Source organism: Azolla caroliniana, unplaced genomic scaffold (assembly GCF_043228905.1).
Source record: "Azolla caroliniana isolate FFs.n. ecotype wild unplaced genomic scaffold, voAzoCaro1.0.p SCAF_1, whole genome shotgun sequence".
Taxonomy (NCBI): Eukaryota; Viridiplantae; Streptophyta; class Polypodiopsida; order Salviniales; family Salviniaceae; genus Azolla; species Azolla caroliniana.
In genome coordinates, this window is record NW_028230436.1 from 1,369,231 (window position 1) to 1,382,767 (window position 13,537).

General features: G+C 35.5%; 1 protein-coding gene across 5 annotated transcripts; it reads right to left on the bottom strand.

Moving 5' to 3' along the window:
- Window positions 1-134: 134 nt before the first annotated feature.
- On the bottom strand, window positions 135-12,965 carry LOC147868175 (uncharacterized). 5 transcript variants are annotated; one of them, XM_087316073.1, is made up of 16 exons: window positions 12,763-12,965; window positions 12,562-12,655; window positions 12,277-12,475; window positions 10,401-10,713; window positions 10,100-10,225; window positions 7,386-7,564; window positions 7,174-7,270; window positions 6,925-7,085; window positions 6,506-6,737; window positions 5,573-5,782; window positions 2,682-2,828; window positions 2,437-2,567; window positions 2,056-2,115; window positions 1,854-1,968; window positions 942-1,062; window positions 135-543 (listed from the first exon to the last, which is right to left on the bottom strand). In XM_087316073.1, exons 1-16 carry the CDS (start codon window positions 12,910-12,912, stop codon window positions 413-415), a joined length of 2,466 nt encoding a protein of 821 aa, XP_087172199.1. In that variant the 5' UTR covers window positions 12,913-12,965; the 3' UTR covers window positions 135-412. The 5 variants fall into 5 exon arrangements, 4 of the variants coding, with proteins under 4 accessions (XP_087172199.1, XP_087172191.1, XP_087172215.1 ...); XM_087316065.1 differs by having other exon boundaries at window positions 2,437-2,570; XM_087316089.1 differs by lacking the exon at window positions 2,056-2,115 and having other exon boundaries at window positions 2,437-2,570.
- Window positions 12,966-13,537: the final 572 nt, after the last annotated feature.

The window sequence follows — 13,537 nt, forward strand, 5'->3', positions numbered from 1 at the left end:
CTAAACTTTCAAGAGGTTAGGTATTAGGCACGCGTAGAAGCACAATACCTTTACCTTTGTTGTAAATAATGTTGCAGTCTACTTTTCTTGCCACACAATACATTTGTACTCTTAGTTGAATCAATACACCAAAATTTGCAACCACACTCTCTTAGTTGAATCAAAACATCAAATTTTGCGACCACACACATCACACAAATGGATATAGTTCCGAATCAATTCACCATATCATTATATCGAGATCCAAGAATGATACATGGTGGAGAGTTACACTCCATGAATCGAAGAAAAATTGAGTACTACACCCTAAGGCATGACAAATCAAAGGTGTCCACCATCCCCAATATTCACAAACCTAGCCAAAACTGAATGGAAGCATTACATACCCATACACATGTAGATCCTATATACACTATAATGTCTCCCCATTTGCAACTAACTCAAGTTCACGTGTCCCATTACTTTGTTCGGAAAACTTGCCAACATTGTGGAAAGATTCGTGCAATGCCAAAGAAGTCGCCCCACCAGATTCTTGTAACAAATCTGTATGCAAGTTAAAAATGAACCATTTTTGACGAAATAGAAATAGAAACCTTGATTTTTTTTTCTTAGAAGCAAAAATTATGAGCATGTAAAATTCAAGTCTTGCTAACCTTAATTTTTAATATGCAAACATTAATATGATTATGGAAATTATGGCATTTATCGGGGACACATGGTTGAGTTTGGCATCACTTCTAAAATAATTCTCTATTAAAAAATATAAGAAAGGGATACCTAGATGTCGAAGATTTTTTTGATCACAACCGTTGAACTATATTATACCATCACATTCAACTAAATCATGGTCTCGATGAAATCATACTGAAAGCATTTCTTTCAAAACTATGTGGGGTTTTGATTAGCGATATTATTATGGTATAAATCACGCTCAACTTTACCAGATTTCTGAATCGCCACTTCTCGGAAGATAAAAGCATGAACTTCTCTAAGATCTTTTTCGCCATTCAGATTCGGAGATTCGTCCCTGTTGCTAATGCTTTCCATGTGTGAATCAGAAAGCTGTCAAAAACAAAAGGACCTATTTGCATCACACTATCAAACATTTTTACTTGTTAAAAAGACAGAAAAAGAACATACAAAAAGACATACAAAAAAGACACGGTTACACATGGAAGGCCTAGCAATGAGTTTTGTGTATTGCAATCTGAAAGTGCTAGATTATGATGGATTAGAAGGAGACTAACATTTTGCATACTGCACAAGACACTCCAGTTCTCTGTTTGTGCACATCCTAATTGGGCTACATATGGATGTTTTCCTAAATAGGTGGACAGAACATACCATTATAAAATGGTCTTTAAGATCACAGATCAGATGCATGGAAACATGACAATCATAAAATGAACAGTGTGTGGCCAATCTATGTGGCTCAATCCTAGACTCGAGGGATGATTCAGAGGGTTGAAATAAAATATTATATTAAGGTCTTTTAAGAAGCCAAATGGCATAGACATTGATTTTTATAAGGGAAAATTTCAACTCCTATTGAATGGAAGTTGTACACCACTGATCATACCCAACAGAAAGCATGGATTTCTGGATTGTCTTCATATCGCATGACAATGTTCACCCCTTAACGTAAAGATGGTGTAACGAATTCAAAAAAAATGAATTTATGTATCTTATTACAGCAGGACAATTGATAAGTTTCTATAAAGATGGTGTATCGAATAAAAAAATACATTACATTATTCAACATAACATAATCTCCATTCACTCATGGATGCATGCACCCCCCCCTCCCCCCCCCCCCCTCCCCCAACACACACACAGACACGAGATTATCTCACCACTATATGAGATCTTGGGGTAAAGGGCTGAATAGATGGCCTGAACGTGCATTCTGCGAGTTCTGCCTTTTCTTTTTCTTTCCGGAGATTTTCCACTTTTGTTTGCCACTTTGCTCTGTCCGTTAAAATCATTTTATACCACTGATTCTTTGAACTACAGCAAATAACACATAATATATATATATTCGATCTTCAAGCTTACATTATGTACAAATTCATCAATGAGAACCCAATTTCAGCTAGAAAAAACTCAATAGGCCATCTATAATACAGACGATATATGAGCAGATGAATGAACCTCTAATAGCATAAATTTGTGCAATTAGGGATAGGAAATGAAACAACAACTACAAAACAAAGATGAATGGCATGAAGTGCCAATCCTCACTGGTATACTGGTATAATGATTCGTGAAGAAAAAACATGTGATGTATTGATGGGAAAAGCTCCATGGGTACAATGTGTCATGAGTACTTGAGACAAAAACATCTAAGGAAACTATAATACAATAGAATGCCACGGTAGGAAAAAAAACAAGAACTGTTTCCCCCTCTATAGTTTACATTGCAACAGAGACAAGTACCTGAATCTTCTTTTCTTGTTTGCCAGGTCACGAGAGTTCTGATCCATCTTGAACTCAAAAGAAAAATTCTCGACATCATGCTGTGTTTTCTTTGTGCTTCGTGTGTCCAAATATGACGATCCCTTTTTCTCCTTCTACAAAAGAAAATATATAATTTGAAAAGAAAATGCCAGATATAAAATAAAAAAGTTTGGCATTATTTTCTGAAGTATCTTATATTGCAGGAAGCAGAATCAATTTCTAACCTGGATATGACTCAACAAATCCAGAAACTCTTGGAAAGAGATGTGCTTCTTATCCAAATTCTCCAAGTTTCTCAAGTCAAAAGCATCAGCAACTACCTCCTCTGGTAGCTGCTTGAGTTCTGTTGGATCAATGTCAATAAATCCATCCTAGAAATCAGAAAAAAAGAATGTAAGATATATTGATTAGCGTTTTTTAAGAACCAACATGACTATGAGACAAAATGGATGAGAAGTTACGTCTTAAAGTGAAGAGAAGTATACAGAGATTTAAATCTAGATGATTTGAGAAGCTTGAAAGGAGATTAGAAAACTAATTAGTGGTATAAATCTGAAGGTTTATCAACATAGGTTCTATGATAGAGAAACCATACCATCCTAAGTCATAATAAATACATTATTATGGTTTCCTTATCTATAGATTTGAAAACTTAAATATATGAATATAAAGAAATATTTAAATATTTTAGTTTCCAACAGGATGTTAAAGTTGAGCTTCATTGGCTAAAATACAGACCATCAAAAGCTACAGAAAATATTAGGTAGAAATTACAATAAGCCTTACCATTACATAATGTAGGAGAAAACAAATTTCTTATAAAATACATGTTAAAACAAAGCAAATCTGCCAAAGGAATCCAGTCAGCACACCAAGTCAAATCTTCAAAAACTCTTTACTGTTTTTTTCAAGTGTACTTTCATTAATATTATTAGTTAGACATGATTTTGACAAGTGAGGTTTTTTCGAGATTTTCCTTTCACTGCTATTTTCAGAAGAAATGCGAAAGTCCTGGCATCAGGAGACCACTAATTCTCTCCTGGCATATATGACGGCGCTTCACGTATCTTGGACTATCTACATGATAAGACTTGTTGCTTTCCCTTTTCCTAAAAAGCTGATGATATTGCCAAAACAAAATGAAACTACATTGCAACGCAAAGATCCAGTTTGTGGAATCATTTCTTATCGTTGCAAGAGAAAAACACTTTGTTTTGGTAATGAAACTAAGTCACTTGGACTAAAGAGCTCAATTATTTGATAAAGCTTCCAAAATTTCAACCTACTTTGTTAAGGTGATGAAATCAGTAGTCCTTAAAATGAGCTGAACAAACACTCGACAAAGATTTCCCAGAAACAGAGGAATTTTCGAACGGAAAGCTATAAAATATTGAAAACATATTTTATAGGGTTTAGGCTGCACAAGATGCATGATGGGTATGTTGTTCAGTCTATATGGTAAGTGCCATGCACAACTATATGAAATAACTATATCATATAATTACTATAAAGGATGCAAAAGAAAGATACTTTGTGAATTAATTGCATATTGCATCAAATTAGTATATTTGGAACAGATTGAATAAATCCATTTGAAGACTGTCCCTGGACATTACTGATCCTTGGATCTAAATGCAAGGATGGGAAATATAAAAGCACAACTGATAGCTTGATGGTGTATTTTGATAAAAAGGAAAATCTTCACTCCAACCCTCCAACCCGATTAATTCAGTAAATGAGGTAACAGAGTTGCCTAGAGTTGTGGGTGAATAGAAGATTTTTCCCAAAGGAAAAAACCTGCAAACAGCAATTTCTCAGATGAGATTTAGCCTCCATAAATCGTATCAGCCCTAAATATCCTCCTGCAGGCATTGTCCTCAACAGATAGGAACCACCAATAAATGAAGTTCTTTAAACAAAACCAACCATACAAGTCTTAAATATTGTGAAAACTAGTCCACCTCTACCCAATAGCATTTGCTGCCGCAGGGTGATGACAAATCAGTGTAGGTCAGTTTCAATGAGATGATCAATCTATTATTATACAAACAATTTTGCCCGTTGAATATAATCTGGGTATAGTTGAAGGCTAAATTGGAGGAAATCAGCGCATAATGAAAGATGGCCAAGAACAGATATAGGAAACCATAAAAACAGCCTTCAAAAAATGTTAAAATCGATTACAGATCATGTGTGCACATAAATTTGGTCTATCCACTAACCTCTGTGGTAGAGAATTCAAACCTAATAGAAATAATCTTAATGGAATGCTGCTACAAAGGGTTAGAATTTGACACAGGATTTCTCTACTGGTATCACAGGTGCAGGATAGAAATGGGGTGGTGTAAGATGCAGTTGGCAGTATATCAGCATGGAATCTCGAACATCCATAGATCCTTCTTCACCTTTGGCAGTCACTCTAGGTCATTGGCTTTCAACATGACGCCATCTAATTTAATATTATGACGCATATTCCCATATCTACAGGTCAGATCTCCACCTCATATTTTTCTAAACCTGCTGCCTATCAGCAGTATTATCAGTCTCATAATATTCTGTGTGAGAGGACAATTCCAATTACATCGTCTGTGTTTTGCAATTCCTGGATGATCCCACAGTGGATGCAATTGCTTAGGCCTCCACCCCTGCTTTTCCAAGGCCACCCAGAACAAAGGACATATCTAGAAAGTGTGTACAACAGAAGTACTAAGTTGAGATTTCCATGAGGATATTTTGGCTGACCTTTCAGCTACACAGGGTTCAGAGCATCAAAGATTACTTGTTGGTACAACCAACTTAAGGATCCTGAACAAACAGAAAAATGTTTGCCATTTGATAATGAGCTAAGGCAGGAAAGATAATGTTATTTCTCCTAATACTATCTGCCACCTCTGTCTGAAAATACCAATTGTTTTAAACATCTTCACCAAATCCAACAGCAATGTCAAATTTATGGATTTCCTGCTCTTAAAGACTCTGACTGTCTAGAAGTAGTACCTTTGCACTATTTATTAACCAGCTTCTCCAAAAATTCTTTGCCAGTATTCAAAAGAGACACTATGCAATTTCAAGAGTTTCCTTTTCCAGTTAAAAGTCTCCATGAGCTTAAACAAACCTTATCTTTGTCAAGGTATTGAAATACTTTGTGAAACTTCCGCTGCTTTGCACGGTTAAGTAATTGCTGGGATCTTGGACCCACATAATGCCCTCTAGCCAATTCCTGTCTTTCTCTCCGGTCCTTGGCTGCAATTTTCTTTTTCTTGTTCTCAATTTCAAACTTCTGCCGATATAAGAATTCACCAATTGGCAACGCTGAAGTATTTCTCTGCATGAATAATCCAGATCAAATACACAAATACAAGGAGACACATAAAATTTCTAATCTTTCCAATTATATAATTCTTCATAAACTGAAAATATGACTTCATACTCTACAATGTCTAAAGCAGCCATGACGAACATAAATTGAATTAAAGAAATTTGAATATATTTGCCAGTGGGGAAACCAAAATCACTACTTGATCTTTCAAATCCTTTTCACTTACTATACACAGAATGATACGTTCTTCTTTATATGAGCTTTAACTTCATTCCTCAGGTTTATATAGGATACATAAGAAATTTATTAACGGCAGATCACACTTCAGTTTATAAAAATAGTTTTCTATGAGAGAATAATATTCTAAGAATACATTACTCCATACTTTCAGTTTTTGTACTGATGAAGATACTGCCTATCATATCACGTAGTAAATTTAGATTCGTCTCATGAGTGACTGTGTACTGCGCAGTTCACATTTAGTTTTGCAACTATCTACATCATAGTTCTACTGTGATTTTTTCAATGTCATGACAAGGTGAGATCTGTTTTACCTGATGAAATGTTCCCAACCCACACATGGTATAATGCGTTTCATGTTTAGTACATATAATGAATTATTCTATGTTATAGTGTAGAACTACATCACTTACAGGTAAAGTTAAAAATAAATTTCCTCTGTCTAAATCTCAATTCAAAAGCTTTAGATTGGTAGGCCAAGATTCTTGCCTCAGCATATGGTTTTCGACCTATCTTTGGTCTAAACAATTGCTGCCCAGTTGATGTGTCCAAACCTTTTAAGCCCCTTTCTTGAGACTTCAGCATATTTTTCTTTTTCTCAGTTAGTCTTGCTGCATATTGGATAAGTCTTTCAAAAACATTTCCTTGATTATACTTCCCATGGTCATCAATTAGCCCAGGACCTTTACTGTATCCATTGATGATGGGACGAAATGTGACTCTGTGATCGTTAAGTAGAGGTTAGCTTCCATAAGAAAAAATTGTATGTCATTGCAAAAAAAAGAAAAAAGATCATTGCCTTAGCATTCAACCCTCAAAATTTTCCACTCCGTGTATTTGTACATGTAATATGCATGAAACAAGAAAAGGGTAGAGAAATGTGTGTTATAAAAGAGCCATAGGCCAACCCTTCTGGATACCACTGGTCATATTCAGCTTGACGCCTTCGGCGATTCTCTGCATCCCAGAACAGCTGATCGAAACGGGAATATGTTAGATCATCTTCCTCTGGAGGTCGTTGATTCACACGTGGTCTGAACGTACATTCCATAAATTTTGCCTCCCAAACCTGATTAAACATGTTGATTGTGCATTAGAATGACAGCCAAAACAAATCATACAAACATTTATATATACATTTGGAATAGTTTATCAACCTCTTGCCGTAACTCTTGAAGATCGTGTCGTGGTTTCTCATTCAAAAGCCTATCCCAAACTGGTCCTTCATTCCGTTTGAGTTGTTTTGCTAATTTGCTAGACAAAGAAAACTAGAGTAAAAAGCAGTATATGGCAAAAATGACTGGAATTCACACAAAAAGCGTATCGTGTTAAATTCATAATACCACTGACATCATGTCTTTCCAACTACCTTATTTCAGGTTTCAGAGTAAGGGAGCTCATTTCTTTATCTTCATCTTCTTGCAGCTTTTTCTGTATTAGCTTTTGTTTTTCTTCTTCTTTATTAAGGCCTTCTCGGTAAAGCAACTCTCCATAATTCCGAAATTGCTTTGCTGCTCTTCCCCTAAGTTTCATAATTCTTCTAGTTTTCTGAAGAAGAAAGTAGTGAATAAGAAGAATATTTTGGGCTTCCATATGGGCTATTGTTGAAATCCATATTTTATGTATCCATAATCTTATCAGAATGACAAGTTAGATAGCATCCCCTACTCTAAAAGGAAATGGGATAAAACCATGATGTTTTCCAACATAGCTCAATGATGACCTCCATTGTCTTCATATTCATGCTAAATTGCGGAATGATGTGGATAGTCATCCCAACAATATTCAATGTAGCAATATTTAGGGTTCTCAAAATTTTCACAAGGGTAGAAATTATATTTCTTGTTTCTTTATTGATCTGAAAGCTCAGCAAAGAAAGGAAGATGAATTATAATCGAACAAGAGTTTACATCCTAAACTGCTGTCCCATTGTTGAGATCTTAATTAGTAAAACTGCCTAGGGTACAGGATAATCTCGTTAGCCTAGGACTTAACAATCTGAGCCTGGATGAACTGAAATTTCTGGCTTCAAAAGGTTTCCAACATGAACCAATCCAAGATGGGGAGGTTTCTGAAGAAAGGGAAGCACCGTCAGTGTTGGATGATAATGGCCTTCATTTGCTGATAATAAGAGTGATGGGGCCATGGTCCATCTAGATGTGGTATATCGCAACTCCTTTCGAATGTTGTGGTTGTGTAGCCATTTACTGAATTGTAGCATGAGTGATGGATCTAAAAATACATCTGAAAATGGTGATACATCTTGCAGAACAAAAATACATAAGTTTAAAATTAAATTAATAAATAATATTTCCTCAGTTGCCCTGGTTATCCATCAAGCAATTGGCAATCCATATTAGCAATCAAACCATGATGATACCAATCTACCGAGGACAAATGGTATTGATCAAGTACAAAGAATCATGCAAAGATATGCCAAGGCTTCAAATAAATAACTAAAGATGAATACTATGTCCAATTTCTTCTTTCTATTGTGGTTAATGGCTGCCAAATCCAATCAATATTTCCAGGCAATACTAATAAATTCCTAGATAAAACATATCCTTGTATTTACATTCCCATCAAAATCCCTACATATTGAAAGAACATATTTTTCTCTCAAAAATATCTCATCAGAAAGTGATTCAAAACCAGATTTAAACGAAAATTTTGTATGAATGAACTCAAAAAGTGAACTAAATAAAGTTCCCACACAAAAAGGAAATGGAAATTTTGTATGAATGAACTCAAAAAGTGAACTAAATAAAGTTCCCACACAAAAAGGAAATTGGAAATTTGTATGAATGAACTCAAAAAGTGAACTAAATAAAGTTCCCACATGAAGAGGAACTGCAAACACAAAATTCATGAGGACACTACTCGTGAAAATACCCCCTCTTGAATGACCAGTTAAAAACTATTGAGTAGACTTGAATAAAGCAGGTATTCACTGTCATTTAATCTTTGTTTGTCATGATCAAGTTTGTGTTGGGAAACATGTCCCTCTCTGGATGGAAAGAGAAGGACTGAAACCGAAATTGAAATTGAAAACCGAAAACCAAAATAGTTTCGGATGGGAAGAGAAGGGCCGAAACTGAAACCGAAATCGAAATCGAAAACCGAAATCGTTTCGGAATTGTAAATAGTCAAAAATGCCTCCTAGGGGCTATACTTGTAAATAGCCAGAAATTTGCTTTGGTTTATAAGCAACTAGAGCAAATCTTATAGTTAGAGGGTAGTTGATCATTATTGAAAAGTTAGAACGAGGTAGTTTCCTCTGTAACCGTGAGTGAGATAGTGAAAGTGTAACTCTGTACCCGTCTGTCAAATGAAGGAGAACTTGAGGTCGCTGCCTCCGAGTTCCGTATTTGTATTTCCTCTCCACTATAGTGATCTGTTTTCTCGGGGTTTGTGGACCCCCGTGGTTTTTCCCATTTCGGATTTTCCATGTAAAATATCGGTGTCTCTGTGTCTTCACATTTTACTTGTCTGTGTACTAGTTCTTGGTTTCTGCACACGAATATGAACGTGAAACCAGTTGTGGCCGGTCGATTCCTAACAGTTTGCTCATCAGTGAGAAACTTAACTTTTTGGTTATCTTTCACAATTGTATAGATTCCCTTGATCTCTGATGATAGGCAGATTGTAAATTTAAAGTAAATATAAACAATGTTAAAGAAACTCGGCAAATACAGTTTTTCTTTGCTTAAGAAGAGACACAAAAAGAGTAAAAAATATGGATATGAATGAATAAAGCAATAGACTTGTCCATATGAGATAGGAATAGCCCAATAGACATTAATGGATCCAACAGCTGATAGCTGTTGTGATAGATCTACAATTAGTTTCACTTATAAAATGAAAAGACCTTTATCAAGGAGTTCCTTCAGAAAGAAAGAAAGAAATATTAACACCTACTAAGAGACCAAAATGGCTTATACACTCGAGAATGAGTTCACATCTTAAAAGTTGCCCATTCTTTGAGAGAACATTAATTATCTAGTCCAATTAGAATAATGCAATCATGGAAGCTGCTTGTCGCATAGATAAAAAAAGAAAACACACTTTTACCTAAAAATGTACCTTTGAATAAACTGGCTTGTTCCGCTCAATCCTCTGCTTATACTGCTCTTGGCACCATCTTTTTTCTTCTTCAATCCTTTGCTTCTGCCTCAAAAACTCTCCATATAATCGTTTATGGACGGCTCTCTGGCTCACAAAAGTGAAGGCAATGCAATGACAACTAATGTCTATAAACACAAGCTATGATCTTTCAATATGTGTAGCCAAACATACTGCTTGCTTACAGAGCTTTTTAGTTTTATGCACTTCCTTAACAAATAACAATCTATAATCGTTCAATAAAATGTTTAGCCACACTTACTGCTTGATCTGAGAGCTGCTTAGTTTTACGTGGCTCCATGTCTACTTGATGACTGTTCTGACTTTTTGCTCGGCTCGTAAAAGTGGGTGAAAGTAAACTTTCTGAAAGTGATCTACTGACCTTCCTTTCATGGTTCTCTTGATTAAGGTGGTCTTTATCATCTTCTTGGCCTTTATCAGTGTCAGTGACATATTCAGCATCAGTGTGAGAAACCCAATTTTTATCTGTGTTTTGTTGGGCCTGCATTGAAGCTGCTTCATCTGTATACACCATCCCATCCTGAGATGCAAACCGGATACTCTTGTCGACTTTACTGTTTGAATATCCATCGATACACCAAAACTGGGTTATAGTCATACTACAGATTTGCGATGTTTTATATATCTATATGTATGTGTGTGTGTGTGTGTGTGTGTGTGTGTGTGTATTTAAGGCTCTGATTCAGAAAGTTTCAAGTAAAATCAGTAATATGTAAACGTCCTCTTAAACCTCACATGCCCACCATACACTAAAATCAATATAGTCCCATATCTTCATGGTTAACAACGGAATACCATCATCCATCCTGATATCAGTGTCTTAGATATTGTTTCTTGACACAAATCTATTGTGATAAATGAAAATCAAATCCAACATCAAATTTAATACCAACTTCTCACCCTTGAAACGCCCCATTTTTAAAGCAGGCACACACGTATGTCAGAAATTACTCAAAGTTTCATGAACTATGATTCATGGAGGATTGCTCATTCAGAAAATACAGCACACAAACAAGATTCATCTCATTTTTGCATCACAACTACTCATTTCATACTATATTGTCTTCTGCAGTATTATGTCGTCTTCTATTGTATTATAGTCTTCTACTGTATTATATCATCTTCTATGAACTATCAATAAAAAAAAGTAAAACAAAAAGGGCCAATCATCTGCTGGTTTGGCCAACAGGGTCTCAAATTCACTGTTCAAGACCAATCTAGATTCCTGAATGTATGATTGAGTCATAAAACGTCCAATATCTTAAGGAGATCCTTTGTTTTTTTAATGAATATTTCGATGGTGAAATTAATCTAAATTTTACTATTTGGGCTTTTATCATCATATTCCCGTTGAATTTCCTAGGGCAGTTTCAGGGCCTAAACAATGCTCGTGCACACACTACACACACTACACATAGTTACATACATACATACATACATATATATTATGTACATGAAAGCTTATCATAACCAAGAAATCAAATAAAGTACAGACACAAAGAGGAGAAACACTAGAAACTATTCAACTATAAGGAAAAAGAAATCAAAATGATATAATGTTTCTATGAGAGAGGCAAGAAAAAGTAAATATACGTAAATCAATGCATGAGTTTCAGGATCATTGAATACAATGACATTATTTTTTGACATGAATATATAATCTCTATAAGTTTTATATGTAAATCAATGCATGGATTTCTCGCATAGAGTGACATGACGCTCAACCATGTAAAAAAGAGTAAGACAAAATGATAAGATCCCTTTCATATAGCTTTGTATGAGAGTCTACATGAGATATATATATCCACGCACTTTGTTTAAACCAGCATATGCATTGGTTTAAGAGATAGGCAATCACAATATGAATATCGCAGAAAAAACTTATATTCTAATTAATCAACCAATAAGTATGCATATAAAAACGACAAATAGCTTTTTAAACATCTACATTTAATGCACAATTGCAACCAATTTGTCTCGGTGAGAATATCTGACATTTGAATACGTATCCATATCTATACATATGATCTACTCATGCTGAATATGCACCTCTTCACATTTTCATAGCAGAAAGAGGAAACCATTTCAAACAAAATTAAGAGAGAGTAGAGTTTTACCTTATCCTGTGCACCTCTTCGACAATATGCTCAGTAAGTGGGGCAACATATTTTTCTGGTAACAAATGAGTTTCACAAAACTTAGTGGCTGCAGACTCCGCACAATCACCATCTCGTATTTCAATGTAATCTAAGTGTCCGTCTTCAACCTCCACACTGATAGCCAAAAGTATTCGCCTCTCCTCATCATCCAGGAATGCTAGAGACAATCAATTTCATTTTGAGATATTTTTTCAGTACTCTATAGGTTTAAGAATGAAAAAATGTAAGGCTAGATGTACAAACATTTATCTCCAAAACCATGTTCAGATGGAGAAGTCTGCTCTGAATATGGTAGGAAAATAGTAGAAGGAAAATTGTGACTCTGCGAAGCACCACCCTGAAAATGTATAGAGAAATACATCTTCATCTCAGTGAGAAAGGATATTTGTCAAGACTAACCATGATTTTTCAGGATCATAGAATACAATGACAGTATTTTTTAACCTGACTTCCTTTGGACTCATCATCCGCTACCTCTCCGTGATTACCCTCATACTCTCCACTCTGGGAGGTATCAAAAATGTTAGACTGTTCGAGCCAATTCAAGCTTGCAGACTCATCGGTGTTCAAATACCTTGATGAGTGTCTCGTCATGACATCCACAAGATTGAAAAGCTACAGAAATTACTCGTCCCTATCCAGCCATACCAACCTGTGCATGACTTATAGAGTATTAGTTTTAAAATAATGAGAACAAAACATAGTGAATCACGACAACTCGTTTGAGGATGTTTGCAAAACTGCTTAGTTTATCAAATATGATGGATTTTTTTCGCACACAAGATAACAAAATCCCTGTTTTTCAAAGAAACAATGTCATTTGTTCTACAACACTATGTATGGTTGTTGAGGAGAAGTTAAATACGTAGATCAATATATTTTTAGCATCCATGGGAGACCAATCACAATCTACAGGATGGGACCAAGCCCATGGAGAGGACCGAATTTACTAAATCCAGTGAATGCGAAGGAGCGTCGACAAAGCAGTGTATGATAAAGAGAGAACTTACAAAATCCAGTGCATGAGGAGGAACATAGGCAATGATACATACCTGTGTTTAATGCATGACCATGAATGATGCCATGATCCTGTCCTGTGTATGATGCACAATCATGTCTGTGTATGATTCATTACCGTGTACGATGCATAACCATGTGCGAACAATGTCTGTGCATGATGCATTACCATGTACGATGCATGACCATGCCTTATGTTCTA

What these genes read in the sequence shown, in the direction of transcription:
- LOC147868175 (XM_087316065.1), bottom strand. Translation starts at nt 12,912, where the DNA reads ATGACGAGACACTCATCAAGGTATTTGAACACCGATGAGTCTGCAAGC. An exon ending in GACCAGTGGTATCCAGAAGG is followed by an intron (nt 6,738 to 6,924) that starts GTTGGCCTATGG and finishes TAACGATCACAG; the next exon opens with AGTCACATTTCGTCCCATCA. An exon ending in AATACCTTGACAAAGATAAG is followed by an intron (nt 2,829 to 5,572) that starts GTTTGTTTAAGC and finishes TCTGATTTCTAG; the next exon opens with GATGGATTTATTGACATTGA.